Here is a 27579-nt window from a genome sequence, read left to right on the forward strand (position 1 = left end):
AGGCAATGCCACATGAAAGTGCTGGTGGAGATGTGAGGTGTCTTACAGAACCTAGTAACTAACAAAGAAATATCAGATAGATAACTTTTATTTTTAGATTCTATTAGGTGTGTGTTTTTTTTTTAATTTATCCAGAATGCAACTGAAAGGCTTTCACATGAAGAGGGATTCCACTTGTTCTTCGTGGTCTCAGAAGATAGAACTAGGAACCGTGAGTTAAAGTTGCAGAGTGACCAATTTAGGCTTGTTAGGAAAAGCTTCCTAACAATTGGGGCTTTTCAAAAATTGGAATGGGCTTCTTCTGGAAGCAGTGGGTGTCCCTTCACTGGAGATCATTGTGTAGGTTACGGATGGCCATTTGCGGGGGGGGGGGGGGGGGGGGGGGGGGGGGGGGGTGTGAATTCCAATCTAACTCTGGAGTTCTTTTTTTGTGAAGCAATTGGGGTTAAGTGACTTGCCCAGGGTCTCACAGCTAGTAAGGATCAATTGTCTGAAGCCAAATTTGAACTCAGGTCCTCCTGACTCCAGGGCCGGTGCTTGACTCTGAGTTTCTGAGAGAAAAGTCATTCCAGTCAGACTAAACATTGAAAAGAATACTTTGCCTTCCCCATTTCTTTCAAATGATTTAAAAACAAACATAAAATATATAATAACGCAGGCTTTTTTCTTCAACTGAAGAAAAATATCAAGCAAGTTTTTATTAAACAGCTATTATATGGTAAACACTGTGCTAGGTGCTGGGAACACTTCCTGCCTTCAAATAGATTCTATGCTATGGTAGGGAGGGGGGTGAGGTAGTAACAAGTCTAAAATATATACAAGGTAATTTGGGGAGGAGGGGATAGAAAAAACTAAAGTTGGCATTTGTTTTGAGATTTGATGGAAACAAAGAATTCTAAGAAGCAGAATTAGGGAAGGAGTGCATGCGAGGCATGGGAGACAGCCTATGCAAATGCATGGGGGTGGGAGATGAAGCGTTATATGTGAGGAATACCAAGAAGGCTATACTGTAGAATCTGGAGGGGACCAAGTAATACAAAACTAAATTGAAAAGGTAATTTTAGGCCAGGTTAAGAAGGCCTTTAAAAGTCAACCAAAGGAGTTTATAATTGATCCTAAAGGTATTTGGGTTCCATGACAGCAGTTCTTAACATCATTGTGTCATACACCCCTTTGGCAATCTGGTGAGACCTATGGACCTCTCCTCAAAAAAAAATGGTTTTTTTTTAATGTAGAGAATTACAAAGGAAATTCATCATATTGAAATAGCTATTGAAATATTTTAAAACACAAAATAAATGTGATTTGGGGTATGTAAGGGTATCCTAATAGCTAGGAAAAGAATCAGGAAAAATGTCTTGAAGGAGGTGATTGAGCTGATCTTTGAAGGGAATGACAAATTCCCAAAAAGATAGAGATGTGGAGGAGATGATTCCAAGGATGGGAGACAGTCCAAAGGAATGAAGGTGAATGCTGAAATGCTGTGTACAGGGACTATAGCAAGGAGGCCAGTTTGGCTGGAACATAGAGTATGTGAAGGTGATTGGGCTGGAGGAAATGAGTTTCCTATCATTCTGATAGTCATCAAACCACCTTAAAAAATCATTACAGAGGATGGGAGTGATCTGGGACTGATATTTATTAAGTACCTATGTGCCAGGCACTATGCTAGGTGCCAGGAATACAAATAAAATGAAACAATCCCTTCTTCCAGGGAGCTGAAGTTATATTGGAGGAAGCAACAGATACATATAGACTATAAGTATACACATAGTAAACATAAAGAGAAAAGATACAAAGAATTCAGATTCTTCAAATCATCATTTACCAAAGGGAAAAAAAATCTGCTGAGGAAAAAAAATGGCATTCTTCCTCAAAATTAGGTATAAATTAAAATAGTAATTTCTAATATCTCTATCCATCTCTTCTTTCTTCTAAATCCTTTTCACATTTATTATTAAAATTTCTGCACCAAATTGCATTAATACCTGTGAGGAACAGAGGAAGGAAGAAAGAAGAAAGGAAATAAAGATTTATTAAGCACCTACTATGTGCCAGACACTATGCCAAACACTTTACAAATATTTCAGTTTATCATCATAACAACCTATGAGGTAGGTGCTATTATTGTCCCCATTTTACAATGGAGGAAACTGAGGTAGACAGAACTGAAATGAGTTGTCCAGAGTCAAACAGCTAGTAAGTGTCTGAGGCCAGATTTGAACTCAGGTCTTCCTCACTCCAGTCCCATCACTTAATCCACTGAACCACCTAGCTGCTGCCATACTTCATTCTTTATAAACATAGATCTGATGAGGTTACTCAAACATCTTCAAGAATCCCATACTGCCTATTGACTGAAGTCCATTGGCTGGATTTTAAAAGACTCCGCAATCTGATGCCATTCTTCACAGTGTAACATTATGAGGAAGGGCCTGATTAATTAAATTCCTTCACAGCACATATCCAGTTAGTTGACAAATATCACAATTTCTATCTGTATAATATCTGTGGCACAATGGATAGGATGCTGGCTTTGACATAGGAAAGCCTGGTGTATTAGTTATATGAACCTGGGTAAATCACTTAACTTCTCAGCCTTAATTGCCTCATCAATAAAATTACTGATGGCCAGAAAGGTCCCTTCTAGTTCTAAATCTATGATTCTATGGTCTCTTGCATCTGATTCCTTCTCTCTTCATATAGTCTCACCTCAGTTCAGTCCCTGTTGCCTAGATTATAGCAATGACTTTAATAAGCACTCTCCCCTCAACCCTGCCCCAACTCTTTCCACTCCAGTCCATCCTCCACACAACTGCCCAAGTGATTTTTCTTAAGTCAGATCCAAATATGTCTGTCTCCTCAATAAACTCCAGAGGCTTCCCTACTGCAACGAGAATACAAATCAGACTTCTCTCTTTACCTCTTATGTAGCTCTTCACCACCTGGCACCTCTCTGTTTTCCTGCCACATTATTCTCCTTATACAAGGCACCACATATCCCCTCTCTGTGCCTTCCATTAGGCTTCCTGTTGCCTGGAGTGCTCTCCCTCCTCTGTTCTGCCTCATGGAGTGCCACTCTCCTCTGAAGAGGCAGGTCATGCCTTATCTTCTGCATAAAGTTCTTCCTGACCTCCCAACTGATGGTGCCTATCCTCTCTAACCACCTCCTATTTAACAGCTTAGTATTTATTTTGCCTTTATTCCCTTAAATATTTATTTTATATGTGCTTATGTATGTACCTATTGGATTTCCCAATTGAATGTAAGCTCTTAGTGGTTGTTTCATTCTTTGTATTGCCAGAGCCTAGCACAGTGCTTCACACTTACTAGGCACTTAATAAATTCTTGTTGATTGATTGATTGATTGGGATTGTTGAAATGCTCAATGTACAATTAATTGCTAAGCATTACAATAGAGCCCTTGGGTTCTAACTTAAACCACAGTGAAATTCTGAAATGAGAGGCCACCTGAGAATAAAAGAAAAAGAGAAAGTTTGAAGTGAGTGGATCCATAGAGTGGTAACAATAAGTTTAGATGTCGAAAGATGTGAAACCCTCAGTGGGTGGGAACTAACCTAATAAACATAACATTGTCAGAAGATGATTTGTCAAGAATAGCTTATTGAGAAATTATTGCAGCTTGCGAGAATTTGGTGAATAGGTTACCACCACGATTTAAGGGCTTCTCCTTTTTCTTTTCTTTTTGGCATTTGTTTCTTGCTTTCTGTGGCTTAGGATACTAGCATGTGTTTATAAACCAATCTGGACTGGTTCACTTAGATGGGTGGCATTACTGGATAAAGGATAAAGTCTAACTTATTTCTAATTCCAGTATTCCTCAGAGCTTTCAAGGAGATTCTTTTTTTGAGCATGGGAACCCAACCCACCTCTTAAGCTTTGGCATCCTTAGCTCAGTCTATCCTACCTAAACCCCTAGTTATCTTAGCACAAGTATCACTAGAGGAAGACATCAGTGGAATTCTTGGCCCCATTTTTCTTTTTTATGATAACCCTATTTGCTATTTAGATCATCCTATATGCAATTTAGAATTCCACCTTCCTTCCTCTGCCCGCATCTTCATATTATGGTCACACATGAAACTCTTCACCCTTCATTACCAACAAATAGGTAATGCCATTTACAGTAAGACTCCTTGATTCAAGCCTAAGCCTCAACTGAGATAATCACATCATACGCAAACTTGTTAATTGCAACTTGATCCCCCAAATTTCAATTTAAAGAGATTTGCTGTAGTTGGTTTCATATCATCAATCACCCTTCTCTCTTCAAGCCTCTGTTCACTCACACTCTCTGGAGGACCATGAGCCTGGGTTAACACTCTTACTGTCTCTCCAACAGACCTCAAGGAACTGAGGGACAGAGGAGAGAAGGGGCTGCTAGGGCACCCCTTAGGGGCGAGTCTGGAAAGTTCTAAAGGCCACTGTAGCACAAGCAGCCTCCTAAGCTTTGTAGTTTCGGGTCCTCCAGGGCTGGCAGAAAGCTCCCATAGGTGATGGTGTGGCATGGATGTGCAACCTCAGAGAGCCCAGGTGAGTGACCCCCTTTTCTGTATAAAGAAGTGTAAGTCTATTTTAAGGACTGAAGAATAGAGGTGATCTTTTTTTCCAGAATTAGTTAAAAATCACCATGGTAAATCCCTGGTCTTAGGAGTCAATCGCGTTTTCAAATAGTCCATTGCCAATTTGGTAAAAAGAATTTGCCTTTGATTTCAAAGGGAGGAAATGCATCTTCTAGCAATTTGTGTGCCATTGTAATGGATTCAGATCAGCTGGTAACTTTCTTTTTTTATTTAAATTATTTCAGTAAATAACTCCTTAATATTATTTCAGTTAGCCAACTCCTTAACATCAGTTTAAAAAAAAAAAAAGAAAGAAAGAAAATACATCTGTCATTTTAAGGAGGCAGCCTGATATGATGGGAAAGCATTGTACTACAAGCCTGGAGACCTGGGTGCTAGCCCTGGATCCACAACGACTGGCTGCAAGGCCTTGGGCAAGTCATTTCACTGCCCTATGTATCTATAAATTGAGAGTGTCGTACTAGATGGCGTCTAAGGTTCTTTCCAGCAATGGCAACTCGGCAAATCCGGTGATTTTCTGTGATTCCGTGATGCTGCTAGACTTTAGATAATTGCTGTCATGATGAAGATCATTCACATTCATGCCGGCTGTTTTAGAAAGATTTCCAGTTACTGATAATCTGAAATTGTTTTTAATAGGTACATTACTGACGCTAAAAGGAGCTGTTCTAACATTCTCCTGTATGGACCGTCTGGGGGGATTAATGCATCCACCATATGAAGTTTGGCGGGACCCAAACAGTATGGATGATAACGAAAAAGGAAGAAAAAGGAAACTGGTCATGAATTCCCCATTAACTTCCCAGGAAATGGCAGATCATCAGTACGCAGTTGTCTGCTCAGAAAAACAAGCCAAAGTATTCTCATTGCCTTCCCAGACTTGCCTTTATGTGCATAACATCACAGAGACATCCTTCATATTGCAAGCAGCTGTGGTGGTCATGTGTAACAGTGCCTGTCTGGCCTGCTTTTGTGCCAATGGCCACATCATGATAATGAGGTACTCACTTTCTTTGTTACTATTTGGGAATCATGACAATTCATTTCTTGAAAAAGAAAAAGCAGTTTCAATCAAGGAAAAGAGAGAAAATAGAGATAAAGAGAATACTCAAAGGCAAAAAGAAGACCTGTCATTCTAGAAGGAAAAACTCTTTCAAGGAATCTTTCTTTCTCTCCAGATACAATTTCTTCTCTTTCTCTAAGAAATCAATCTTTCTGTCTAAAAATATTTTTTCCTGCTTTCAAAAAAGTGTATTTTCTTTTTCTTTAGAGTCCTCAGGGCCTTTGAAGTCACCTCAACAATGGACTTATTAACTTAGAAGTCATGTCACATAAGCATTTGATAAACATTTTTCACCCCACTGCGTTTGTCAGATTGAACTATCGTACCCTTTGATTTACTGGTGATGAAACAGAATTGGATAGCTGATCGTTTTCATTCATTTAAACACTACCCTATTCAGGTAGCACCTCATGTGCAGTGTTGCTTGAAATAGCACTTTTTAAGCACCCATTGATGTGAGGGCTATATCATGAGTTCACTTTGCTGACAACTCACTGACTCTACTTACTCCTCCATCCTTGTCATCTACCTAGTTCATTCTTTCTAACCCAACTCCAAGCTTTCATGACCAGTTCTCCTACCTACAAAGTCATATATTATCACCTATCTGATGGTGAAATGTGAAATGGAAATCACACCACTGAGCCTACTGACTCTACTACAAATTTATGTTCTCTAATCTCAGTTGAACCCAGCTTTACTGCAGCTCAGCAATCCTTTTATTCTTCCCTGATTGCCTAATTAGCACATTCCCTGCAATGGTTATTCTAAATTTTCTTTCTTCAAACCATCTTTACAACTTCTTCCTTCTCCCTCTTATTGCAGAACCTCACTTCCTTGTTTCCTGAGAATATTGAAGCTCTCTTTGAGATCTTTCTTTTCTCCAACTCCGTATCCCAGCATTCCCCTCACATATGACAGCCCTACAAATCATTGAGGGCAACTTTCATGCCCTCCCCCTCTGAAGTCTACTCTTGTCCAGGCTAAATATCTCCAATTCCTTCATCTGGTCCTCATATGGCATGGACTCAAGGCCCTTCCCCATCTCAGTTGCCTTCCTCTGGACATTGTCTAGCTTATCAATATCCTTAAACTGTGGTGCCCAGAACATACACAATAGTATCGATGTGGAAGACATGGAAGCCAAAATAATCTTCCTGAAACAGAGGTGTGATTATGTCATTTCCCTGTTTAACAATCCCCAGTGGCTCCCGACTACTTCTGATCTCCTCAGCCTGTCTGCTATCTAGTCCCTTTTTCTGTACTCTACATTTTAGCCAAGCTGACCTACTTTCTGTTCCCAGAATCCAACATTCCACCTCCCCTCCTGTATGTTTGCTCTGTCCCCCATGCCTGTACGCTCTCCCTCCAGCTATCCACTTCTAACGACCTTCAGCTGCCTATGAGAATCAATCCAGGTACTACTTCCTACACAAAGCCTTTCCTGCTCCCTCTGGCTCAAGGTATCTTCCCTCCCCTTTTTGTATCACGGCCCCCTTGGGCAGTCTGATGAAGCCTGCGGACCCCTTCTAAGAATCATGCTTCTTAAATGCATCAAATAAAATAACTGAGTACTTACTCTTCCCCTGACTCATTATCCATACCAATGGTTATATGCTAGGAAAGCTGCAGTTCCAAAAACAGTGAATGAAGGCTGCCACATGCCACAGAGTGCCCTGAACATAGACCCCAAAGCCTAATTCAGAAAGGAAGTAGATGTCAGCCATCAGTTATGGCCCTCCCCAACGTCTTCTTAGTTTGCACCTTCAGTGGCCCAGCCTCCCAGATTGATCCTAGAGCTTGAGTACATACCAGCAGACCCCATAGTGAAATAATACCTGAGAACATTAAAAGTCTTATAGGTGGTGCCCAGTGAAGTAGCATTACAATTCAGAATGAGGGTTAGTGGTCAGTGTCTACTTTTTGTATCTATCTGTGAGGGTGGATTCATAGACTGTATATGTGTTCATGTGAATGTGTTGCTATGAATCTCGTAGGCTGTCAAAGCCAGAAAACACATTAGGGATCATAATTCAGCTGCCTCGTTTTACAGGTGAGGAAACCAAGGCCTTAAGAGAAAATGTCTGTGTTTTGTCTGTCTATGTATGACTAACAGTAGATCTTTATCTATGTGCCTTTATCAAAATACTTATTTTGATAACTTGACTATCCTTAAGGTCAACAAAATCTGAAAAATTCAAACACCTGGTATCTTTTTAGGGTAAGCAATACCAAATAATGATTTTAGCTGTTTTGTCACCACTGATTAATTGTTAATGACATTATCTTTTCAGGCCACATATATCTCTATGTACTGCTGTCTGCATGTTTGTGTATGAAGTGCTTAGGCCCAAGTGCACATTTTCATGCGTGTATGTGTATATGTATATCTATATGTGTGAGAATAATTATTGTGTGATTAAGAGTTTCTATAAATGTATATTTGTGTATTGCCTGAGTTCTCAGGCTACTGTGGTTCTGTATAACTCCCTCCTAGAAAGATCTTAATTTAAGTTCTAGCTTAATTTTGTTGGGCCGTATTCTCAACCTATTACTCCTTCTTCCTATTCATAGTTTTCTCTTCTAACTAGACTCCTGGGATTTGTGGTTTCTGTGACATAATAAAAATGTAAATTATCATGAACACTTAAAATGAGAAAGATAATTCTAAATCTTGGAAATTAATCATCATTAGTCCATGATATACGTGCATAAATTAAAAACTGGTTTCCTTATGGGATACATTAGATGGCTCTGAGGACAGTTCCAAAAGAGAGGGCTCAGGAATGTTTTGAGCATCTTTGGAGCCTTCCAAGGTGACTCCTTTGAAAGATAGCCCTCATTTGAATGTATAATTTCTGATATATTAGTTTAAAAAGAAACAGTCTTTCTATTTCAAAATCACACCTCAAACATTTGTTTTATAATACAGTAGCACAGCATAATAGTCATACAGTCAAGGAGTCTTGGGTTCAAGTCTTGCCTCTGATACATACTAGCTGCAGGACCATTATGGTCAAGTCTGTCTGTGCCCCCAGCAATGCCCTCTGTCACAGACAAGTCACCAGTCTGCATAAGAGGGAGTTTCCATACCAGGGAATAGCCTATACCAATGAAATCACAGGTCTCTACAAAAAAAGAATCCTATCTTTGATAAAAAACAAACAAACAAAAAAATCTGTCCCATAAAGCTGATTATGCATGGAAGGAAATATATAGAAGGTTAATGAGTAAATAGTTTAATTTACTGAGCAGGGAGCAAGGACCTCCATCATCCAGTGTCATTCATGCTTTCCCATCATTTTGTGCCAGGACTGAACTGTAAGCCTGAGCAGTTTTGCCTGGAAAACAAGAACGGCCTGTGATATACCAGGACCCAGCCAGAGTGAAGCAACCACGTCATAACCGAAGTGTTTCTGCCATCTAGTGGTGACCATACCAGATGTCTCCACGTAGCAGTAAAGCTCTCATCACCAATGTCAGAGTCTATGTTATGAAAGTGAAGGCCTTGAATCTACACACTCAAAGGAGAGAGAAATCAGGGAAATAGCTTGTGTACAGGGTTGTTCTCTCTCCAACCACTGGGGGAGTACAATATATTCCTTTATGTGACTTTATATGTAACTTGAGCTTAGTACTACTGACATTTACTTAGAGTAAACTAGAGATATGGGAAACTCAATCTTCTATGATTAACTTCTGTTTGCCTGGATAGTTGCTATTACTTTTACAGAGTAAACAAAAGCTTCTAACTACTGTAGTATGACACATGAATTTTCTTTCTTTATTTAGCCTACCTAGTCTCCGCCCAATGTTGGATGTTAATTATCTGCCTCTAACAGATATGAGGATAGCACGGACATTTTGTTTCACCAATGAAGGGCAAGCATTATATCTCGTCTCTCCCACTGAAATACAGCGGTTAACTTACAGTCAAGAAATGTGCGACAATCTACAGGTAGGGCAAGTGAACTCTTAAGCATATGTCTGACACCTTTTCAAATCATTTTAGTGGTGAGAAGATAAACTGGCTCTCCATCCAACTCAAAGGAGTATTGGTTTTCTCATCATATTTAATAAAAACCCTTTTCTCCTCCCAATTTTACAAAGCCTCTCTAGGGGAATCCTTGAAAGAGAGTTTAATCATGATGGACAAGTATTTTTTTCTTTTGAACACTAAAGATTTTAGCCAAAGGATATTGCAGACATTCCAGGACTGATATCAGATACAATGAAAACTTCTGAGTAAGTCATGCAATTCAAAGCAGAACATAGTTAGATGGAATTCATAAGCATATGTAACATCCCAGAGTTGATTTGATTTACAAAATTATCAGGCCATATTAAATTGGTTATTGGTTATATTTAAACTATCATTGGAACCATGAAGCAGCCAGTGCAAAATGGGAGAGGCCAAAAGTTATTACCCCATCCGCATCAGACAAATCAGTGGCTTACCTTGTCTGGTAAATACTTGGCAGAATTACTTTGAATATTTCTGACATGGTTCTAGAAATAGAGAGCAAAATAAATGATAATGTAGAATACCTTCTACTTCAAAGACTCAACTAATATGTGTTAAATGAGTTAGAAGAATCCATTTGTTTCAGCCATGGCAGTGGATGTGCTCTGCCAACAGAGAGCCAGGCACAGTGCCTAGCACACAGCAGGTGCCTGATAAGTGTTGACTGATTGATTGATTGATTGATTAGGAAAGAGGTAGAGCTGACCAGGTCAAAATGATCTAGCATTGTTGCTTTGGGTTATCCTCCGTGATATAGAAAATTATGAAACTTCATAGAACCATGAGCAAGCTAGACTTCAAATCCCCAAAGCATTTAGTAGAAGTTCAAAGCAAGTCATGTAGCCAGGATTTAGCACACCTGGCACTAAAAAGTCATAGACTTCTCATGTGGTAGTGAAAAGTCTTTAGCAATATTAAGGAAACTGCTCCCGTGCCATTATAAGGTAGGTATTGACACATGTAGGCAGATGGTCTCACAGCTAGTGCTTAGCTGGGCTTTCTGCACAGACACTTGGGACTTCAGGCTCTTTGGAGGTACAGTCACCTTTAGGTCAGTCTGGTTTGAAAGCCAGGCCTGCACAAAGGAGCAACCCCAGCTGGGCAGCTTCCTGCAAAGCTAAGTCCTGACAGAGTTCCCAGAGGCCTTGGCCTCACCCAGGCCATCTGAGAATCACAGAACCTGGAAGTGATCTCAGAGGTCATCTAATCCAACTAAAACCTGAACCAGAATATCTCTACAGGGTTTCCAAGAAGTGGTTATAGCTTGAAGACTCCCAAGGAGAGGGAACCTGCTACCTCCAGAGGCAACTCATTCTACTTTTGTTAGCGCTCATTGGTAGGGATCTTTTCCCTTACATCAAGCCTAGATTTACATCTTTGCAGCCTTCTACCCACTGCTCCCAGTTCTCCCCTTTCCCCTCCCTTGGACTAAGCAGAGCAAGTCGAGTGTCCCTTTTGTGGGACAGCCCTTCAAATCCTTGAAGACGGGTATTGAGAGGTAGCGTCCTTTGCTTGGTTTTCTTATGGCATGATGTTTAGGTCCTTGGCTATTCTGGTCCCCTTCCTCTGGATACACTCTTATGTGTCAGCTTCCTAAAATGTGGCACAGAAAACTGGACACGTGACCTCTGACATGGTCCAACTACAAGTACACCATTTCACAGGACTACCTCCTTAGTCCTGGACACTGTGTCTATTAATGCAGTTTAGTCACATCAGGTTTTTTGGCTGCTGTCTTACGTTGGTGACTCATAGTAAGCTTGTAATCTGCTAAAACCCCCAGTTACCTTCCAGACAAAGTTGTTGGCTAGCCATATCTCCTCCATCTTGTACTTACAGAGTTGTATTATTTGTGCCCACGTGAATCACCAGAAATGGGATAGTAGTCATCTGGTTTAAGAAGCCTTAGAAGACTTGGGAGTCATAACCTGGGAGACAGTAGACCTTTTTATTATTGTTATAAGGTAGAAAAATAGCTACAGTTCCCTGATGGCACCTGTGAATATATATCTTCATTCACTGGTACACATTGAATGCTTCCTCATTAGAGGGTCTAACATTCTGTATGGGAAGAGATGATAAGATCATAGATTTAAAGTTAGAAGAGACCTGCAGGTCACTTGGGACACCACACTTTATTTTACAGATAAGGAAACTGAGGTAAAATGACTTACCCAAGGTCAAAAAAGTAGTAAGCATCAAAAGTAGGATATGAACCCATGTCTTCTGACCCAAGAATTAATGATTTTTTCCCTTCGTACTATACTGCCTGTCTATTACTTCACTACTGGTCTTTATTCCCTCTCTCTTTATGTTACTTTCTTTAGCCCTTCAACCTCCTGGCACTGGTCAAGAATCCTATCTGTGTCTTTAGATCCCATTAAAGCCCTTCTGAAGTGTGAGGATATATTTGAGGTCTGTTTGTTTGATTTTTTTAAGGAACACATTCTCCAGGGGCATTTTCAAATGTACTTAACCATTTGTTAACACAGTCCATGCCATTCAGATCCTGATTAGTATAACCTCAGGCAGTCAGTAGAGTTATCTCCAGGCGCTGGGCCCCAACTATTCAAGGAGGGTTGGGAGAAATGGGGTTTGTTGAGTTTCCCCATAGGCCAAACTGATTATTTGAATATAACAAACACAACAATACTCATAAAATCATCTTACCTACCCAACACAGGTCAGCTAGCTCCACTCCACAGCCAGTGTATAATCTTGTCTTTGTATATCTTGTGGGTACTCGTTCAGTTCCTTCACTATCAATTCATCTGTTCACTCTTCAACTCACTCTTAGCACTTGATTGGCCCACTCCCTTAACTACTTATACATTCTCTTGATTATATTCCTTGAGCCATTTTTTGGCCAAAGATTATTACTGGCAGTATGCTTCAGCCTATTTGCACCCGTCACATCCCTCTCCACTTCCCTTTACATCGCCCCTGCCTGCCTTTGGTCCTTTGGAGGTTGTCCTGTCCAAATTTCACAACCATAAAGTATAGCAGAGGGATTTTATATTCATAAGATGAGTTTTTATATTGGACAGCAGCTTAGCACTAGACTATAATTTAATGTTTGTTCAATTTATGAGATTAACAGGACAGGAAAGAAGGGGACACAGTACAATGAAGGGAGAATGGGAAAAAGAGCTTAAGAAAAGTCTGAAACAGGGGCAGCTAGGTTGCTCAGTGGATAGAGCACTGGCCTTGAAGTCAGGAGGACCTGAATTCAAATCTGCCCTCAGACCAAACACTTGACATTTACTAGCTGTATGATCCTGGGCAAGTCATTTAACCCCAATTGCCTTAAAAAAAAAAGTCTGAAACAGGGAGTGTGGCGAGGAGACTGCAGTAATGAAGGGAAGAATTAAGAATAGAGGCAACATAAGGATGGGAGGATAGGAGCAGCTCTGGGATGGGGGATATAGAAGCATTTTTGATGGGGGTTACATGCTTCCTTATACTTTGAAATAAGGATGCAGTTATTTGGGGTCAAGTTTTAACTTCATAAATACTATTTGTTTCCATGTTTCATTTGTAGAGTTAGCCTAACAAAGACACTTTCTTCATATCTAAGCATCTATCATAGGGTGGTGCTGGCTCCACAAAGGAGCCCGGGCAAATGTTCATAATGCCCCCAGCGGCCAAGGCTATTGATTGCTGTTTCATCGGCTTCTCTCTGAAGGTGCAAAAAATTAAGATTAATGCACAGATTACCCAGCAAATGTTGGTAGTCCAGTCCTTTCCTATAGGCTAAAAGGTCAAGATAAATAAAAAGGACTTATTAAGCACCTACCATGTGCCAGGCTCTGTGTTAAGTGCTGGAGATACTGAAAAAGTCAAGGGGCTCCCTCATTAGGCCATAGGGAGATACTATGCAAATAGCTATATAGGATAAATTGGAGTTAATCAATAAAAGGAAGGCACTAGCATAAAGTAGGAACAAGAAAGGTTTCTTTAGAAGGAAGGACTTCAGTTAAACCCTGAATTAAGCCAGGGAAGCTAGGAAGCAAAAGTGAAGGAGAGAAGAGTTCTATACATGGGGATAGAGAGCCTGAGAAAATTCTTGGAGTTGGCAGATGGAGTATCTAACACAAGGAACAAGGAGGCAAATGTCACAGGATCAAATGAGGAAAAGAGGGAGAAGAGGGAAAGGGAGATTAAGGGAGAGGACTGGAAAGCTAGATGATTTTATATTTGTTTCTGGAGGTTGATTGGGGGAGGGATTGAAATGGTCAGACTTGCAGGTTCAGACGATCAATATGACAGGTGAGTGGAGGATTGACTGGAGTGGGGGGACAGCTGGGGGAGGAGACACTTGAGGCTAGGACAGGGGCCAGTAAGTTATTGCAGTAGTCGAGGTATGAGGTAATAAGGGTCAGCAGGAAGGTGGTGACAGTGTCAAAGGAAAGGAGGGCATCTACAAGGCAGAATTGATAGGCCTGGACAACTGATTAGATAAGGGGAGGATGGAGGAGGTGGTAAGAGAGTGAGTCAAGAATGACACCTAAATTTTGAGCCTGGGTAACTGGAAGGCTGGTAGCATTCTTGACAATAATAGGTAAGTTCAGAAGAGGGAAAGGTTTGAGGGAAAAAATTAGCTCATTTTTGGACATACTGAGTTTAAGATGTCCACAAGACATCCAGTTCATAGCTAATAGAAATGTGAGACTGGAGAATGGGAGAGAGTTTAGAACTGGACAAATAGATGTGAGAATTATCTGCATAGAGATAATTGAGTCCAATCCATAGGAGCTGATAAAATCACCAAATGAAATAGTAAAGAGGGGGAACAGGGCCCAAAACAGAACCTTGGATGACACTTGTGATTAGCAAGCGAGACACCGATGAAAATTTAGGAGTGGTCAGACAGATAGGTGGTGAAACAGGAGATAGCCATGTAGTGAAAACCTAGAGAAGAGGGAATCAAGAAGAGAGTGATTAACAGTATAAAAGTATAGAGACAGGGAGGCTGAGAATTGTAAAAATTTAGTGATTGGGGGCTCACTGGTAACTTTGGAGAGAACAGTTTCCATGGAATGATCAGATCCGAAGCCAGATTGTAGAGAGCTAAGAAGAAAAAATGAGAGGAGAGGAAATAGAAGTACTGATTTGGTATAGTGGAAAGGTCACTAAGTTTGAAGCCAAATGGCCCAGGTTCTAGGCTTTTCTCTTTACTAGCTAAGAGGCAGTTTGGTGAAGAGCACAGGACAATAACTTTAGAGACAGAGTTGTTTTGTTGTTCAGTTGTTTCAGTCATGTCCGACTTTTCACGATCCCATTTGGGGTTTTCTTGGCAAATATACTACAGTGGTTTGCCATTTCCTTCTCCAGCTCATTTTACAGATGAGGAAACTGAGGCAAACAGGGTTAAGTGACTTGCCCAAGGTCACTCAGATAGCATCTGAGTCCAGATTTGAATTCAGGAAAATGAGTCTTCCTGACTGCAGGCTCAGTACTCTATCCACTGTACCACCCAGGTTTAAATCTTAGTTAGACTGCTGGCGAACTCTGAGGCCCCTTAGGCAAAAAACTGAATTTTTCTGTGCCTCAATTTCCTCTTTGAGGAAGAGATTAGGAATGAAGGATCTCTCAAGTCCCTGGTCCAGTTCTGAACATTTCTAACTAGCCTGGACTTTATTATGTCCATTCACTAGGAGATCACAGTTTCATGTCGCAGCCCATTACTCTGATAGAGTTTGTTCATCAGAGTAAGCACTTTGCTCAAAGACACATTCGTGAAGATTATTATTTTGGGGGGGGCTAGGCAATGGGGTTAAATGACTTGCCCCAGGTCACACAGCTAGTAAGTGTTAAATGTCTGAGGCCAGATGTGAACTCAGGTCCTCTTGACTCCAGGGCCAGTGCTCTATCCACTGCGTCACCTAGCTGTCCCTCATGAAGATTATTATCATCATTACTGTTATGTTTATTATTAATAGCTAACAGTTATATAATACTTAAGGTCTGTGAAGTGCCTTTCATTTTGTTTCCTTTAATTAATACCTACTTAAATGATCTGGGAACTACAGAAATGAAATCAAATTGAAGCAGCTGATGCCATAAAGTTGGGGAGGGAGTAGGAAGGATTGGATGGACCTGTGACTGCACTGGAATAGGGAAGTCACAAGGAGAAGCTCCCTCTGCCCCTGCAGGGCAGCCCTTGGTGTGTAAGCTGTGGCTCTAAGAGCCTGAGGGCCATGCCCCCTGGCCACAGAACCAGTAAGCACCAAGAATCTGACTGTGGCCAGCTCAGCTCCGTACCTACAAAGCCAAGCTTTGGCCTCTCCTTATAATAAACATGTAGAGAAGAATAGAGACTAGACCTGTGGCCTCCTTTGTATAGAGAACTCCCTGATGAACAAACTCTCTCTCCTAGTGAAACTTTGCAGATTCTCTGCAACCTCTACATTCTTAGAGAATTACCTAGAGCTCTGAGAGGGGAATTGACTTCCTCAGCCAGCGTATGTCAGAGATGGGACTCAAACTCAGCTCTTCCTGCCTCCAGCACCAGCTCTCTGTCTGGCCAGTACTCCACAGGACAGCTCAAAAACATCCCCGGCAATCAGTCCTCCATTCTTTTCAAGCCTGTTTTTATGCACCACAGTCCCACACATCCCTATCTTCCCATTCACAGAGTCTTGACCTGGTATTATGGGAATGCTTTCTTCTCAACAACTGAAATTAGGATTTTCAACTCCACACAAGATCATAGTTAAGTCAGGATAAATGCCCTTTTTCCCATCCTGCCCAGGGAGTGTGCCTTCTGTCCAAATCAGCACCTCCCACCTAGTCCTGTGATTCAGAGGAGGCATCACTACTTTCCTCTGCTTCTGACTCTCTAAAAGGGAGAGGGAGGAAGCAGAACCAGGTGCTGTCAGTACATCGAATGGAGGGATAAGATTTGTTAGCCTCACTACTCCTATCCTATTTCATCTTTTCTGCCTGGTAAGAAGTCTGTGAATCTTGATTTGCTGATTTTAAGTGGTGTTTGAATAAGGTTATTCTAGCAACCGTTTATAGAATGTACTGGAGTGAAAGAACTGAAGAAGAACTTAAAAATTAAAGAGCTACTTGGAACCATCTGAGGAAGAAAGGATTAGGGACTGTGTCAGGTTGAGGTAGTGAAAAGAAATGCCATACTTTCCTTTTTTTTTTTTTTCCAAGAGAAAGAATCAGTAAGAGCTGTTGATAATTGGACTTAAGGAATGAAGAAAAGTGGAAAGCTGAAAATCACAAGGTTCTAAGGCCTGGGAACTGACAGCTGAGAAGTGCCCATCATAGCACAGAGGAAGCTGTAAAGGCTGTTCCTGGGTGGTGGGAGAGGGGGCAGCACAGCAGCAGGAGAGAAGAGGAGCTGATTTTTTAGAAATGCTAAGTTTCAGGAATTGACAGTTAATTTAATTGGAGATAATGATCATGGAAAATATGGTGAGAGATGGATTGGACGCGCAGATTTAGGAGTCATCCACTTACCAGTGAAAATGGAATGAGTAGATTTGCTTCTTAAATAAGTGATCATAGAAGGAAAAGAGCAGAGGTCCTAACCTTTGGGACATCAGCGATCAACAGGAAGAAGGGAGGAGAATCAGCGGAGGAGAAGGTTGGCGGAAGGAAAATAGAAAAAGTGCGGGATATGTGAGGCCGCGGAGGCTGCGCATCCCAGAAAGCTTTCCGGCTGTGTGGTGTGGGTGAGGGGGAGCTAACATTCGTCCAGCGTAGCGCTGATTTCAGGGAGTGCTACTTTTGTATTTGTAACCACTCGTGTTTTTTTTCTTTGAATCTGGTATAGGACATGCTAGGAGAATTGTTTACTCCGGTAGAAACGCCCGAAGCTCAGAACAGAGGCTTCCTCAAGGGACTGTTTGGTGGAAGTGGACAAACGTTTGACAGGGAAGAGTTATGTAAGTAAATTCCTCCTGCGACATGCAATTTGAGAGCTTTTACTGGTGGTTTATTTTTTTTAAATGCAAAGTTCTAGAGGAGATTTTTGACTTCTCACCTAAATCTTGGTTTCTTGTCTCCATCCCCACTGGTACAAATACCTTTTGAATCTTGAACAAATGAACTCTCTTCAGAACACTAAATGTGCAATAGAGAAAGACTTACAACCACTTCATAGAATTCACACAAATAATAAGCAAACCAATAAACTTGAAATTTTGTGAAAAATAATAATGGCCAATAATTAAAACTAACATTTATGGGGCATTTATTCTCTGCCAGGCACTGTGCTCAGTGCTTTACAATTATTGTCTCATTTGTTCCCCGCAATTACCTAAGAGGTAGGTGCTATTATTATCATCCCCATTTTATAAATGAGGACCCTAAGGCAAACAGAGGTTAAGTTACTTGCCCAGGGACACACAGCCAGTAAGTTTCTGACGTCAGATTTGAATTCAGGTCTTACTGATTTCAGGCCAGGAATCCTATCTATCCATTGTGACACCTAGCTAAACAGAATAATTTATAATGAACACATTCTTAAAGTCTGAAAATGAGGTATTGTATTGATGTGGCATTGACCACTATTGCTTTGCCCAGACCTCTCAGTGCAATACAGAATACCTCTCAAACAATACAGAATAACTGATTTTAAAAATCTGTCGCTGAGAGAGAAAGCACTAGAAAGAAAACAAAGAGAAACTGAAATTTCAAGGAGAAGGGGGAACATTCCCCAGAATCCCCCAACTGTAGGATGCTCTGCTACATGAGAGTCATCACCGTGTTGCCCCTGTTAGAAAAAAAAATCAGTACTAGACCCACTGTAAACCTCAGTTTCCTCATCGGTAAAGTGGGGATAATAATAGCTGAAGTACCTATTTCACATACTGTGAGCATGGTATGAGATCATGTAAAGTGCTCTGCAAACCTTTAGGTACAGTGTAAATACTGACTGTGATGTTGATGATGATGATGATTTATTTTTATCCCCTCAATTCCTCTTAAGTTTTAAAAGAACAAAATTTCACATTCTACTTTGCTGCGGGAGTGGGTTAGTTATTTAAAGTGATGGCAGCGTTTCCTCAATAGTGGTGGTTTTAATTCCTAGTTGGGGAGGCTTCAGCAGGAAAAGCATCTAAAAGCCTTGCCCAGCACATCCCTGGGTCTGGTGGAATCGAAGGAGTCAAAGGAGCCGCCGGAGGGGTAATGGGAGAATTGACTCGTGCCCGAATTGCTCTCGATGAAAGAGGACAGAGACTGGGTGAACTCGAAGAGAAGACCGCTGGGATGATGACCAGCGCTGAAGCATTTTCCAAACACGCCCATGAGGTAGGTGACCCAAGCGAAGAGAGGCACTTCTCCCTTGGTTTCTCTGTTGTAACAATGATTCGCTTACTTTGACTTCAGAAGAACCATTATTTCATCAGAATAGGTATCCCATCCATCAGGGCAGATCACCATCCATCCATGCCATGGAAAACGGCATGGATGAGTTGCCAGGGCCAAAAAAAATTCATGCCTGAGAGGCCAACCTTCTAGTGAGGAGCCTCCCCAGTAGAGAGCATGGAGGGTCAGTCTTCAGTGGCATACCCACCCTCGGGCTTTAACTTTGCCAATACGGAAAGCCTTCACAGCTTGGCAGTATCTGCCAGACCCTGTGCTGTGCTGGCATCAGAAGTCCTTGCTCAGGAAGGTGAGTAGGAGGCCTTTGGCCTTTACATACAAAGTGAAACAAGCTAGAGGTAACAGGGCTCCAGCCAGGGTGAAGTTAAGAACAGAATGGATGAGTCATCTTGTGTTAACTGTTTCATCATCAGCAAAACAGGGAGGACACATTCCCAGTCTACATCAGGGGAAAAAGCTACATAAATAGTATTATAATTTGCCAGCTATTTGGGGAACATGACTTTTTTAAATATTAAACTTGTCTAAATGTAGTTTGTTGAGTTTTTTCGCTTGGAATATGATTATTGAAGTGTCCTGAAACTAGAGTCCTGTGGGGTTCTGTGACATATCTGAAAAATGGGCCAGCTGTTTGCTAAGGTGTTGCTTAGATTGTATAGCCCCAGGAAAAGCATGTTTTGTGCAGAAAACTGGGCTGGGCTCTTGCTTCCCTCCTTTTATGTGACATGATTGTTAACCTCATTTTTTCTATGGCTTCTTTGGGATTTTATGAAAAGGAATTTCATAAAAAGAACAAAAAACTGTCAGAGTTAATCAAATTTTATCACAAAATAAGTCAGAGAGGGGTTCATATTCCTACAGGAAATGAAGGAAAAGATTTCTCCTGTGGAGAGCAGACTGAGGTTGCATACCCTTATTATTTAAATAACTCAAGGATAGTTCATGAACAATCCAGGGCCCCCCATCTCAGTGGGAAGTGGGATGAAATTGGAAGCGGGAATAGGGGACAGTCTTCTATTTCCTATGCATGTACGTGGAGCAATTACTTTCCAACTTACTTTAAACCAAGATTTTCAACCTGTTTTGTGTCATGGACTCCTTTGGCAGTCTGATGAAGCCTGTGGACCTCTTTTCAAAATAATTAGGTTTTTTTTTTCCTTAAACTCATAATTTAAGGAAATGTTAAATTTTAGTTAGAGATAAGTGAAAATAAAAATGTAAATTTTTCCCATCCAAATTCATGCATCTCCTGATATTTACCCATCTTTGAGGGTCCATGGATTCCCAGTTAAGAATCCCTCCTTTAAACAATGAACTCTGTGGCAAAATTCCCCTTTTCCTCCATCCAGGAAAAGCAGTTTTAAATCATGGCCCAATGTGGCTAGGATGGAAGTTGGGTCAGGGGCTTGTAGGAATAGCATACAGACTAAAGGTGAGTGAACACCTAAAAAAGACAGTGGATTGAGCAAGACAAGATAGTACATATAAAATATCTCAGTCTGATAGCTGGGACATGACCTCTGTGCCCCTCCCTCTCTTATTAGAGAGAAGCTTGGAACTTCATTACCATATCTGTGATCTGGCTAATCACAAAAGAAAGGCCTGCCTTCACTCCATGGAGATGGCCGTTTTCTGTGATTAAAAATTTCTTTATAAAAATTTTAATGTGAATCTTATTATACAATTAGCTGTTGCCTCCTGTGCCTACAGTGAATCCCTTCTCTACTTCACTACGTACGCTCCATATCCTGAAATTCTCTCACTTTAGCTGTTCACTCTTACCACATACTGGAGCTTGACAGAGAGGGTGAGATGCCAGCAAGAGAGGAGAGCAGGAATGGGGGGAGGCCAGAATGGGGAGGTGAAGGAAAGGGGGAATCATCTTAAACAGAGGAAATGTAACTCCTTTTTCATTCTTGAAAGGTAACAACAAATTTTGAAAGCCAATCTCATTGAAGGCTGAGGGTGGTGGTGGCAGAGAGGGAGCAAACAGATCTTGTTTGGTCATACTTCTCAAATCCTACTGTTCAGACTGAGTCTTCAGAAGTTAAGTTGGATAATTCCCAAATTGGTCTCCTTGGCATCAGTTATTTCCCAAAGTAAAAGAAGCTGTAATGTTTTGATTGGTTTAGATCTGTGTGATTCATCTCTTAGTGGAATATACGCCAATCCTGAAGAGCCCTTTGAAAGGTTCCATTCTGGATCCCAAATGGCCCTTTGAATTCTAATATTCTTTGACTCATTGACATTTTGTTTCTTTTGTAGTTGATGCTGAAGTATAAGGATAAGAAATGGTACCAGTTTTAAGGCTGCTACAGAGACTGCAACAGCACTAAGAAATCATCATTCAGGGAAACAGTTTATTCCCAGCATCACCATTCAATGCTAGAAGCCACAGTTTCTTCTGTGAAATGTTTCACAGTGATTCATCTGAGGTTACCACAAGGGAGACTTAAACAGGGAAGGTTGTCACCCCAAAGACTGGACCCCTGACTTAGATTGGTCTTCTAGTGTCCATTCCAAGATTCTGTTGTCACTGGCCTTCTCCCAAGTGGACTGGAGCTGTCATCTCGGCATGTAGTTTTTCTGAGGCATTCTGTGTAAGAACCACGGGGAGTCTTTCTGGCTAAAAATATCCTGTACAAACTAAAACATTAATGCACTTAATAAAAAAACAAAAACCTTTGCATGATAAATTAACATCTTAAGAGGAAAAGAAAAAAAAAGCATGTTGTGACAGAAGAAAAAAAAAGATTTATGGTAAGCCAAGCAAACTATTTTAAAGATCAGCCCAATTCTACAATTAAAACAAAATCTGCATTAGAAGATGCCCATGCATTTCAAGTATATTTGCTATACACAACTAAGGGGGAAAAAAACCACCAGAGTTCCCTTCTCATCTGTAACTTATATTTTTCATGGAACTAATGACATTATTGACTTTTTATGGGCAAGAGTCTGGTTAACATTCTATTCTCTCCATAAAGCCTTTGCATTATTCAGAGTTCTTGAGTTGTAACATCTGGCCATTGTCCAGTGCAGGAAACAATCCCCTACTAAAATGCATCTGTTTTCTCAGGATGAGCTGAGTTTCCAGTAGGGAGCTGAATATATTGTTTTAAAAGCCTGGATTGTAAATTCTGCTGGGAGCTAATGGTGGGTTTGGAAAGCAAGGCTGTGCTATCACAGCCATTTGGTTAGCTTTGGGAGCTCAGCAAGTGAAAACATGCCCAGCATGTTTCAGAGGGGTTGGAACATGTATAAAATGTTCTGTGTCCTTGTACATGACAAATAAAACCCAGCAAGCCCTTTGTCCTTAATAGCTCTTGACTACCCCAAATGCCACTTTTCAAAGACCTAACTAAATCTGTTTTGTGTGATTCAGTAAAACACTGATTAACCACAGCATTCAAGGCATGGGATGGATTTCCTGGTTTATTCAATCTTCTGAGGCTTTGACCAAAAAATTCTTTATTTCAACACTTACAGTCAAAAATCACTTCCTATATGTGATACTGAACAAGAGTAGGATTGAGGGTCTTGCAAGCCCTGCTCTAGTGCAGAGAGAGAATCAGAAAACCTGTATTTAAAGACCAGCATTGCTCCTTATAACCTGTGTGACCTTGGGCAAGTCATTTTCTCTCTGGGTCTCAGTTTCCTCATCTATAAGATGCTCAAGTTGGGCTAGATGATCTAAAAGCTCTCATCTGGATATGAATCCTATAATCCTGTTAAGTACCTCAGGGTCATCATTTTAAGCATCAGTGAACATTTCAGCATGTCAGAGCTAGAAGGGATTCTCGAGGTCATCAAGTCCAAGTTTTTGCAGGTCAGGAAGCTTGGGTTCAAAGAGAGAAGTGACCCAAAGTCACAGTTATGTTAACCACATTTTAGACCAGCCTTGAAATGATAAAGGCTAGACTCCACCCCCAGTCCAAAATAAGATCTCTTTGAAAGAAAAAAAAACACTTCGGTATGCACACAGAAGAATAAGATCAATGATAGGCCTCACTTATTTCATACAAGTTAGGCAGGAGAAAATGAAGCCTATATTCAGACCAATCTTGACCATTAATGGCAGAGCTAGAGCTGAGGTCTCCAGACTCTGCCTCCATACTAGGTTGAATCTGTTTTAACCTCCAGAAAATGGCTTATTTTTTTTTTAAACTAAATCCTTGATCTCCATCAGTTTGCTTGTGATTTTTTCCCTCCCCTGAAAATGGAATGAAATTTCTAAAATGCCAGTTAATTAAGGGATGTCCTTAGTTGGAAGTCTGGTTAATCAAGGTCTTATTGTGTTTGCAAAAACAGAATTACCATTTCTTCTTAAGAATTAATTCTTTTCTCTAAGGCTTAGCCATTTTCACAGCCAGAAAGTGAGATTTCAAATTAGTTTCTTAATGGGGATGCCCCATGAATTCCTATGCAACAGAGCTTCTCCTACAAACACTAAAATTTGTCAAGGACTAAGATGTTTGAAGGAGGCAGTAATTTCAGGTCATAGTATTTGCCCCCATCCTGAAATGTTTCCTATTTTTCACGTGGGCACTCCTTAGAACCTGCCTCGATGTGATAGCTCCCGGGGAGGTGGGGGGGCAGAGGGGCAGGGGGTGGGCAACATGCTTTTGAGATGAGTGAATTGTAAATAGTAGAAATATTTGGGAAACTTAGAATCCAAGTCTGCACAGTGTATTGGCAGCTGTAATGCAGCATCTATATCATCAAGGTCAAGGACCTGGTTTCCTAACTTCCTTCTAAATTATCTAAGTTGGGGATGTTGAAATTCATATACATTTCTCATTTTGACTAAGAGAAATAAGAGGTACTTTGTACATGTACAACTGAAAATGTCAGCCACCAGCTTTCCCCCAAAAGAAATCATTAAATGTCAACCAACATAACTGTACAAATTTAGCAGTGAAAATGCTTCCGCAAAAACTATGATTTTAAAGTTTGAACTTTTCATTTTATGATGAAATAAAATGCCTATTTTGATGGGGGAACCGATCAAGCCTTCATGCTACTCTTTCTTGAGGCGGCAGCAATGTGAGTGGCTATTTATGTGGCCAGGATGGCGTCCTTGAAGGAGTGTGGCCAGGTGACCTTTCCTTCTTCCTCCTTGGCATGCTGCTCTATGGTGGAGCATAGGAGCACCAGCATCCATCTCCACCCCGTCCCCACGGGCACTGGCATGCCTGCTAACACTCAAATGTCAACCAGCTGCTTGACCTTCTGGTCATTACCAGGGTTTCAGACAAAACAGTGATGTCACAACATAGAAGTCCTGGTTGGAAATAGCCCAGGTAACCAGCCATCTTAATTTGACAGTCCTATTTTTGACAACCTAGGGGGAGATGTCGGGAAATGACTAGCTCACCACACATTGCTGTTGTAGGTAACCTCAAGTGCTAGGGATGATATTTTAGTTTTCCAGGTTATGAGTTACAGTTGGTAAGCTTATCCCCAGAGTAACATATAGTGCTGAGCAATCTGTAGATCCTTAGGCTCTCCAGTCAGAAAAGTCTCTCTTCCAGTCCACATTTTCACTTCTCTATAGGGCTAAAATTCCTCCCCTGATATCACAGCTCCCTGCAGTTCATGGAGTCGCAGTGAAGGGAAGAAATAGCTCCTTTCTTCTCCTTAGCTATCTTCCCCTCCTAGGCCATGGTGGGAGAGAGCCAGTGAGGCCCCCGAATTAACAAGTAACTATGTATTTTCAATCTCGTCTTGGTTTTTAATGACTCACACTTAAAGACTGAGATCCAGAGAGGTCAACTTACTTTCTCAAGGTTAAACAAGGGACCGCCAGGATTAGAAACCGAATCTCCTGAGTCCCAGACTACTAATTTTTTTCCTCTACACAAAGCCATTTTGGCCTTTTAATCGCAGTGCAACCCATTTTCCAATATCAATCCATATTATGCAAACATCTCTTGTGATGAGGCCCAAACAGAAGACCAAAATCCAGCCTCCAGAATATTGATTAGCTAGAGTTTTACATGGGCTTTATTTCTTCTAGGACTAAGCCTAAAAACAGCCTCTTTCTCCATGCCTTAAAGAAAAAGAAAAAAATTAATTTTGTTCCCACACTAATGGCCAAGGATATACTATTCCAATATTTAAGTTAATTTTCAGTATTTGGTTTATTTTCTATAAAGAAGTCCACATTTCAGAAAAGTTAGACTTCCACCAAAGTGGACAACACCTAACCTGACGAATGATAGGGTCGTTTTGTGTAACCACTCAAAATGCTTAAATTCAGTTGTGCTACACCATTTGAGAATTTTTATTTTATGATAACATGTGCATAAGTGCAGGCTGACAACTGCCTCTTGTTACCAAGAAGCTTGCACCTCAGACACACATATTGTAAACCCAAGCTAACTTATTCCACAAGTAAATCATCACTGATATTTCATATATGGAAAGCTATACATACTAATTCAGAAGAAAACCTGTCCAAATTTCTCAAATATAAGAATTATAGGATATCTGTAAGGAACAATATACATTCATTAATTAGAAAGAGGTTAACAAAGTGTCACTTAGCTGAACTCTTAAATGTCTTTGTTTTAATGAGTAGTTGAGAATAATTTGTAATTTAGGAGATCATCTGAAAGTAGACCAGTGCTTCTGAAGTGCTTGACAAGTCTCCTTAAATATTTAAATGATTCCCCATGAAATCTTGTTTATAAATCCTTTCTTAAAGCAGGGAGTAAACTTTAATCCACAAACTCCTAATCAGTGGAGTCAAAATTAATAGTTTTACTGCATTAAAATTACTTTTGTCATCCAGAGAAATCTTAAGGAGATGATGTTCATTAGGGTTTTTCTTTGAACACTTGTTTTCCTGTGTTGACCTAGGTGAATATCTTTCCTTTAGAAAATGGGCCCTTTTCCAGGAATCAAAAAGATGCTCCTGGTAGCTGAGTAGCTGTAGCATCACAAAAGGCAGCTATAACTCCAGCCTTCTGTCTAGTTTTTGACCATCTCCAGGCTGGGTCTCAAAAGAAATCCTTCCCACTTAGTGCTCCTAAAGAAAATAGACCTTCCTAATGTCCCACACAAGAGTGGGACAGGAATCCAGCATTTATTCTCTTGATCACAATTTGATATCAGCAATAATAACCTTTACCATTAGTCATCCATTTTTCATTGTTTTGGGCCTATTCATTCATTCATTCATTCTTAGTCCTTGGAAAGCAGCACTAACATTATCATAATCTACAGGATTTGACACAGACACAACTATCAACATGGTGGGCCAGGGCTTCCTGTTCCTTGGAAATTCCCTTCAGAGTGCAGAATTTTTTTTTAGTGATTTAGCCATAAAACTAATAGAACCGTACATATTGGATGTGGGTCTTTATTAGCTACAGAAGGAATAACATTATAGAAGTTCACACTCATATAGTGACTGTCTAAATATATATATAGCAATAGTATAAAGGTGCATAATGGCGATCAGGAAAATTAAGGTGAGCTGGGGAGAGAATATTGGAGAACCTCTCCTTGGCTTATGATCACTGAGAAAACCTGTTATTTTGAGGGAAATCAGGAGTATGCTTGTATAGTGGGGGCTCTGGCCTCTTTTACATGGGGTAGAGGAGATGGCAAAAGACTGTTCAGAGAAAATAGAGGCAAGGAGAGTCTTGCCAATTGTGTCGTCCAAGACTTATGATGTTGCCAGCTCCCTCCTCCTTTCCCACGTCCAAGCTGCCAGGCCCAGTTGTAGGCTACCCTATTGGCAGGCAAAGCAGGAAAACTATATTGTATACTTTGAGGAATATCATGAGTTCTCACTTGCCATTCACACCTGTAGACATTTGTTTGGAATGAAGCATTGGCTCCCAAACTGTACCTGAGAGATGACTTATTAGCAAGCCTGAGATTATCAAATCCTCTAGCTATTAACTAGTAGAACAGGTCAATGAGAGAATAGGACATGGGTACCAAGTAGGTAAGTTCTGATGGGGAAGAAGTGATAAAAATATCACAGAAAGCCAAAGCATAGGGTGGTACCAAGAGAATATTGGTTCAATTGCCACCCTAGATGCCCAGTGGACACCCAATGGATTGAAAGAGTCCAGAGAGAAGAAACACCTAGTGTTCTTGGACTTATTATTTTACTTTGGCCAACTGTCCCCGGGACCCTCCTCACCACTGTCCACATTGACTGATCCAAGACAAGATAGAAGGAAGAGTAAAAGAAAGGAAAATAGCCTAAGTAGGTTGATGGACTAGCCATGGGCTGCCCAGCCTGCCCATAATGACCATGGAGGTATCCAAATCAATGATTGATTACCATGCAGGACTTCAAGCACTAAATGAAGAAATGCCTATGATGTATTGATTGGGATCTGAATGCCCCCCAAGACAGCAACCACCCCTCCCAAAAGCTGCAGCTGATTATCTTCTCATTGGGAAACTCATGAAAAGATGTAGTATGTCATAGAGGCAAGATGAGAACGTAACCTTTTGTTCATCAGTGCCCCTATTATTCTTCCCTTACTTGCCACCCTTTCCAACTGTATAAGCCA

General features: G+C 40.8%; 1 protein-coding gene and 1 long non-coding RNA gene across 5 annotated transcripts in view; one reads left to right on the top strand and one right to left on the bottom strand.

The window, feature by feature from the left end:
- The window catches only part of LOC114030483, an 88963-nt gene extending 71674 nt beyond the window's left edge, over positions 1-17289 (bottom strand). For all 3 annotated transcript variants that reach the window (XR_003567614.1, XR_003567613.1, XR_003567612.1), the window contains exon 1: positions 17168-17289. This is a non-coding gene — a long non-coding RNA (uncharacterized LOC114030483). The remainder of the gene's footprint in view (positions 1-17167) is intronic.
- The window catches only part of STXBP5L (syntaxin binding protein 5 like), a 407770-nt gene extending 386035 nt beyond the window's left edge, over positions 1-21735 (top strand). For both annotated transcript variants that reach the window (XM_027845316.1, XM_027845317.1), the window contains 5 exons: positions 5244-5604; positions 9460-9625; positions 17484-17595; positions 18744-18964; positions 21305-21735. In XM_027845316.1, coding sequence (XP_027701117.1) covers positions 5244-5604; positions 9460-9625; positions 17484-17595; positions 18744-18964; positions 21305-21346 — 902 coding nt within the window. In that variant the 3' untranslated portion in view covers positions 21347-21735. The remainder of the gene's footprint in view (positions 1-5243; positions 5605-9459; positions 9626-17483; positions 17596-18743; positions 18965-21304) is intronic.
- The last annotated feature ends 5844 nt before the right edge of the window (positions 21736-27579 follow it).

This window comes from Vombatus ursinus, unplaced genomic scaffold (genome assembly GCF_900497805.2).
Source record: "Vombatus ursinus unplaced genomic scaffold, bare-nosed wombat genome assembly UNPS02014959.1, whole genome shotgun sequence".
Lineage (NCBI taxonomy): Eukaryota > Metazoa > Chordata > Mammalia > Diprotodontia > Vombatidae > Vombatus > Vombatus ursinus.